Raw genomic sequence first — 7,184 nt, 5'->3', positions numbered from 1 at the left:
TATTTTTAATCTTTATATTTAATTTCTTATTCTTTACGAATTTCTTCGCAGATTTCAATAAAAAATCAAGAAAATCTACAGAAAATGTTTGTGAACAATGAGACATTACAGAAACTAATAACTGAATAAACTTATTTTTGATGATAAAAGTTAACTTTTAATTTCTCACACTTTCCCTAAACAACTAATTAGTTTACTGTGTAATTTTTGTTACATTTTGTTGTCGCAAACTTTTTCGCGTTTTCGCGAAAATGAATAAAGCGAAAATGCGAAAACGAAGCAAAATTTTCGAATTTTGTGAATTTTGTATTGCGAAAATTTTTGCGCAAACCATATGTGTTGAAGCTGTTTTTTCTTTTTTGATGAATTTTCGCCAAAATTTATCATTTTTTTTATTTTCACTTTTTTTTGCAAAACAGAATGAAGCGAAATTTCGCGAAAAAAGCGAAAATTTACGAATTTTTCGCAAGGGAACGAATGCAAAAAAATGCGAAAATTTTTGAGAAATAATTTTTTTCGCAAAACGCGAAATTTTCACGCAACGATTTGCCTTTTAAGGCGAAAAATGCTAAAAGGAAGCGAAATTTTTTGCGAAAACCATAGGTATTGAAGCTGTTTTTTTCTTTTTTTAATGAATTTTTGTCAAAATTTATTATTTTTTAAATTTTTACTTTTTTTCGCGAAACAGAATGAAGCGAAATTTCGCGAAATAATAGAAATAATTGACTCTAAAATTTTTATTGACAAATTTCTATTGAGAAAAATACATTTTTCATTGTTTCTTCAATCTCCAGGTCATGAAATATCCCTGATCTGTGAGGATGATTTTCTATCCTTGTTTAAATCTTTTTTTCTCCTGGAACTATTTCGACTTTAGAGAAAATACCTTTTTTCTGGTTTCTTGAATCTTCAGGTCATGATATTTAAGGATCATTTTTGATCCTTCTTTAAACTCTTGTTTAAACTCTTGTTTTCCCTGTAAGTATTTCCCCTTTGAAGAAAAATACATTTCATTGTTTCTTAAATCTCCAGGTCATGAACTATCTCTAATCCTTGAGGATCATTTTCTATCCTTGTTTAAATCTTGTTTGCTCCGTGGGGTTTTTAACCTTGGGAACTATTTCCCCATTGGAGAAAATACATTTTTTCTTGTTTCTATTATACTTACCTGCACGATGAGGTACTGTAAAGTTGAACTGTTGGATATAGTCTAACCATCTCCTGATGGTGCCTCCACTATCCTTCATGGTACTCCAGTGAAGAACAGTGTTGAAATCAGTGATGACAGTAAGCTTGTTCAATGTAAAAGGTGAGAATATTTAGTTAATCTGTACACTAAAACTAACATTTCTCCTTTACTACTATGATAATAACATTCATAAGGCCTACATTTTTGGCCTTTTACACCTAGGAACCTTTCTGCTCCTTTCTGATCCTGTGACAATACAGCACCCACTGCGTGTTTACGAAAATCAATTGTTAGTATGAATGGTTTTGCATTTGGAGCACTGTGTTGCTACAAACATCTGTTTTAGAGTATTAAAATTATTAATCATATCCTCTGTCCAGGTTAAAGAAGGTTTACTCTTTACTCCATTAAAATTTGCAGTTACTGCAGCGAATACAGGCAAAAACTCTCTGTAATAACCAGAAAAACCTAAGAATGGTGATAATTCTTTGCTGGTGGTTGGCAGGGGACCACTCAGTTATGGTAATTGTTTGATCCTGTTCTTAGAGACCAAGTGTCCCAAGTACTCGACTTCTTGCCTAAAAACAAATGTTTTGTCTGCATTCAATTTAATTCCAGATTCTCTGTGTGCCTGAAAAACTAATTTAAGCAATTTAAGATGAGTTTCAGGATTATTAGCATGGAATTTCAAATTGTCCTCCTCCCCCAACATAACAACTAACCGAGCTGTACTAAATGACAATACCCTCTCCTTGCATTTTTCAAGCCAAAACGCATATGGGCAAACTGCCAGAGGCCAAAGGCTGTAGCAAATGCAGTTAAAGAACAGGACTTTTCTTCTATCGGAATTGCATGATACGCTTGAGCTGCATCTAAAGTTGAAAATTTTTTTGACAAGCTCAGCAAGTCTAATATAATGCTGATATTTGGGGTCGGATAGGAGTCTGTGACAGTTACTTTATTGACCTGGTCAACACACCATCTGATGGTTGCATCCCTCTTGTTCTGTTCATAATCAAGAACGTTTCCATTCCCGTTCCTTTAAATTATACATTTTAAATTTAGGGCTAAAAGAATAAGCTTAGATAATTTCTGGGCTGAGCAATGTATAATTTTGTGAGAGTGTTAAGAACACGTTAACGAGTCTAACCGTTCTTTTCAAGCAATTCCTGTTCCCTTCTTTTACTAATCATTCCAATATTTTTATGAACGCCTTCTAAGCGTTAGTTTTTTTTGGAACAATGGGATTGTTCTTGGATTGTTCCGTTTGTTCTCGGGAAAGAACGATCATTCCACCGGGAACAGGCCCAGCCCTAAGTTCAACTGCAATAAGGTATCATTAACCTTAGAAATCAGCTTTGCTTTTTCTCCCAATATTGTACTGAATGGGAACTCTACGAATGATTCTTCCACCTCAATACTGGGGTTGATCCAGTCCACTGCATTCCTTAATTGCACCACTTAAGTTTGCTGTGCTTTTAGGATTTGGGCTTCAGCCTGGTATTGCGAAAGCATGTTCTTTTTAATCTTTTCCTTGATCTGTACTTCTTCCGAGGTCGGGGCCGCTTCCAACTTTATTGACTCTGCTGCAATTATATCGGTAGGGTTGACCAGGGCATGTGTGGCTTGCCTGTGCTTGAACCAGGCCAGGTACTCAACCTCTGTTGCCTCCCCAATCTGGCTAGAATTAACTTTTAAGGGTGTACTTGAAAATTTGGGTGTGTCACCATATAGACTTAAAAAGAATTCAGTATTAAAAAGCCAAGATTGAGTGGAATAACAAAGCATGGTTTTACACACACTTTATATTTACATTATAACGATACAAACCATTATTGTTGGACCAAGTAAAGTTGATCTAAATATGCACGACATTTGCTTGTGGCTAATATATTTCCATTTGTCTCTTTTTATCAGATGCTTCCTGCTAACTGACTCCCCTATAGAACTCCAGGGCTAAGATGGACGACGATCTGCTTCCTCTGCCGGCAAGATAAATGCCATTCAACTTGCTATCTCTAGTTAAAGAAAGAAGGTTCAATACCCTTGTCCCTGTACACTATCACTCCTTTCTCCACCATCGATCCTTGCACTGCAGCCAGGAGGTGGCATCTCTAGATAAGAGAAGGTGTTCAATACCCTTGTCCCCCTACACTGTTATGTATTTAATCCTGCAAACTTATCCAGAGCTCAATACCCTTTTAGACTGGATCTAGATTATTTGGCTTAAATTGCATTTGTTATGTGCATAATTTCTCCGACTGGGAGCAATGAACTTAAATGAGACTATGTACATAGGGATGAGCCCTGATTGGGTTCACACTACATTCTCAGTTCAACTACCATTCCACTTCACTTCCATTAATTCCCAAAGTGTTTTGGGTAATCTTTATTTAGTTTGGAGAACGATTATTTGCCCGCTAGGTATCTTTCACTCTGGGAATTTCACGAATTTCTCTCCTTACAGACGCCATCGATATAAATAAAATGAGTAGCGATCAAATCCGAAAGTGGTTTGGGCTTTTATTTTTTTGCAAACATTCCCTTTCAATGATTTAATAGAAATCCTTTGAAATCAACATACAATAACTAATCTCCATATCTAGCAGAAATGTTAAAATTGTTAATAAAGTAGATAATATCTCAAATCTAAAATTTTACTTTAACCCCTTTAAGAATACTCGATTCCTCCCTAGAAAACCCCAAGTAACCTTAGAGGAACTGTACAGTGATGAGCTCTTTCTGATGTAAGATTGAAAGGTAGCAGAGTCCATGAGGTACCATCAAAGAGCTCCATCGTGTTTAGGTTTTCATTACTAAACACATTCTTTTCTAATGATCTCATAAACATGTTTTAATCTCACAAGATCCAAACAGGTAATCCTTTTTATATGAAATTTATCTTTAAACAAACGGCACTATCCTTATTATGCCTTAAATCTAGCAATTCCAAAATTAAAGATGCAAGAATGGACAATGTGTTTTGCACTATATTTTGGTCCTTTTATGATCTTTTTTAAATACCAGATACATAAAAACATCGAATTATACTTACTTAACACCGCCATATCCTCCTATAGCAATCATTTTATCTCCAAGCGTTGTCATGGTAAAGAAATATCTTTTGATATTCATACTTGCAATTTCTATCCAATCAAAACCTTCATTTTTGTAGCAATTATTTCTAAAAGAAAAGCCTTTGTTTTTGATTTGATTTGTTCTAGGTCAAAATTTAAATTAAAGGGTCTTCCACAAAGGATGAGAGTTTTAAGACAATTGTATACAGAGGCGGACTAGAGGGGGGGTGGGTATGGGCCCAAGCCCCCCCCCCTAATGAAATTCATAATGAAAAATAAAAGTATCAAGAGATGAAAAATACGACGAAAATAGTATTGAATAAATGACCTGAAAGGGTCTATTTACACTGTACAGTTGCTTTGTGTTATGGTTCATTGAACTAGGTTAAGTCCTAACATTTAAAGTCGTCTATCTATTTCTAAGTTTTTTTGTTATCACTGTAAAAATTTATTAAAAATGTAAAAAAAAGGATTTATTAAATTATTACTTATGCTTAATCGATCTCAATAAAAATGTTTTATTTTTTATATGTAAATCTCGAATTGTGATAATAAATAAGAGATTGGAAATTTATTGCTTTTTGTTCAATTTTTAAGGGGGGGGCCTTGGAAAAAAGGCATTTTATACCTACTGCATCCTTTGTGGGTAACCCTTGTAGCTTGTAAAAAAATTATTTCCTTAAGGTTTAGTAACGTTAGGTACACTTTTATATTAAAATATTTTGTAGGTGTAATTTCGCATACTACGTACTACCTTTTGCTAATAGGTAATATTTTCTATGAATAACTTTCTGTATATGTAACATTATGTAACGGTAACTCGGAGGGTAATTTTCATTACAGAGGACGTAATGTTGTGGGATCCTCATAAATAAAATTTTACAAAGTGGTAACAAACCATCTCTTTATGTCACATTTATAATTTAATTTACCTCGAAGGACCAGCAGTCCCACCGCAAAATATTATTTGTCCATTAAGAACAGCGGCTCCTAAATAATGGCTAAAAAGGAAAAGGTTTAATTAAAATTTATTTCGGTATCAATCAGTAATAACTTTTTTTTAAAAGGTTCTGACAGAATGAGATATATAGTGCAGAGACTTGTCAATAAAAGAACTGTTCGGTCAGCTCAGGTCTAGTCTGGCCTTTCAAATCTGTTATCGAATGCATAGAAACAATTTTTATGAATTTCTTTTTACAGCAACTTTTGACAAATAAAAGTATTGCTTATTGATACCGAATTAGATTCAGAACCATTACTATTTTTTATTTTTAGCTGACATTTCTTTGAGCATGAAAACTTGCGTTAATTTTATAAAAATGTAAAGAGGAGGTTTATTGATCTGATGAAAGAATTATTTTTGCATATGTTATCTACTATTTTCCCAAAGGCTTTTCCCATGGGCGGCTTCCCAAGTGACAATTTCCCAAGTGGAAAATTTCCAAATCTATATCTTCCCAAGCGGAAACTTCCCTTAAAGGTTAGGTTAGGCACCATAGGCTGAAAAGTGGTCGAGCACTGCGGCTAGGACAGACTTGAGAAGTGTTGTCGCTTGGGAAATTGCACATTTGGGAAGTTCCCACTTAGCAAAATACTCTTGGAAAGTTGCTGCTTGGGAAATTGCCTTTGGGAAATCACCTAACATCTTTAAACACTAAGCTTAAACTTCTAATATCTTTAAACACTAAGCTTAAACTTCTAATATCTTTAAACACTAAGCTTAAACTTCTAATATCTTTAAAATTCACCTAGTCCAATGATGTCTCCCACATCTCCAATTGCCAAATTACAGGGATAAGTTTCAGTTTTACCTTCTTAAAAAAATAACAATTCAAACGCAATTTTTCCAGAAGTAAAAATATGTGTCAAAGTTTTAAAAATCGTTATTTTGAAAAATAAAAATAAAAAATTATACTTGAACTTGATAATTAAAATAATAAGTCTTTTTTATTTTTCTTATTCTAAGTTTTAAGATTTTAAAGGTTAAGGTGTAGGAAATAATCACCAAATTCTCCACCAAGTAACACTGCAGTGGTCTTTCCATCTGAAGTCTAAAAAATGTGATATTTGAAATTATGTGTGCTGATAAACAAATAGTCTATATTTGGTCAACACCACGAATTAGCAACTGACACATGCTTGTGTTATCATATTTGATCATATATCTACAGTTGTTAGGGTAACCCAAGATTAAAAATATTGTTTAACAAAATATTTCCCAAGTTTAAGTAAGATTCAAGAATCAGGAGCTATTTTTAGGGACAAAAAATTGTAACAGGATTTTTCAGTCGTGTTTGAAACTTATGTTCTAAACAACTTTATCGTGGTTTTGATCATTTCTTTGTAGAAATCTGAACCTTATTAAAACACATTAACAATTCAAATAATATTTTTTTATAGTATGTCATGTTTTGGATAGTATACAGTGCGACACTAAAAACTCTGAAAAAAAGGCGACTAAAAGACTCTTATTTATGGCTGTGAATAGTCCAATGAACATAAGGCACAATAATTGCAGGGAGTTAAAACAGACCCATTTAATGAAATATATAATGTTTATACTACTGCTAAAATTGTTTTCTTTCTAAGACCAAATACACTTAATTTTTGCTTTAATTTCGTGTTTCTATTCCACAGTTTTCTGGTTCTCACTATAGCACAAATTAAAATGTTCTTTAGAAAGTTTGATTTTTATGAAATTACAAAAATTCATAAAATATGCACCTTGTCACAAATCAGATGCCCATTGACGATGACAATCATAAAGAGGTAGAAAATATAGCCTAGAATGGAACATTATTAAACATTATTAAAGCAAACCTAAAAAGTCTCTAAAGGGTTTAACCTGTTCTTTCCATCTTCCTGGCGTGTTGAAAGACAACTGTGAAACAAATACTTAATTCACTCCTTAAATACAA

At 33.3% G+C, this 7,184-nt stretch overlaps 1 protein-coding gene across 1 annotated transcript; it reads right to left on the bottom strand.

Annotated features, from left to right (window-relative positions):
- Positions 1-3,857: 3,857 nt before the first annotated feature.
- Positions 3,858-7,184, bottom strand: LOC111716858 (kelch-like protein 4). The gene is made up of 7 exons (XM_023492365.1): positions 7,112-7,184; positions 6,991-7,049; positions 6,272-6,317; positions 6,015-6,080; positions 5,199-5,256; positions 4,245-4,373; positions 3,858-4,005 (listed from the first exon to the last, which is right to left on the bottom strand). The coding sequence occupies exons 1-7, from the start codon at positions 7,122-7,124 to the stop codon at positions 3,882-3,884; spliced, it is 495 nt and encodes a 164-aa protein (XP_023348133.1). The 5' UTR covers positions 7,125-7,184; the 3' UTR covers positions 3,858-3,881.

Source organism: Eurytemora carolleeae, unplaced genomic scaffold (genome assembly GCF_000591075.1).
Source record: "Eurytemora carolleeae unplaced genomic scaffold, Eaff_2.0 scaffold2243, whole genome shotgun sequence".
NCBI lineage: Eukaryota > Metazoa > Arthropoda > Copepoda > Calanoida > Temoridae > Eurytemora > Eurytemora carolleeae.
This window is presented reverse-complemented; position numbering and strand designations above follow the sequence as displayed.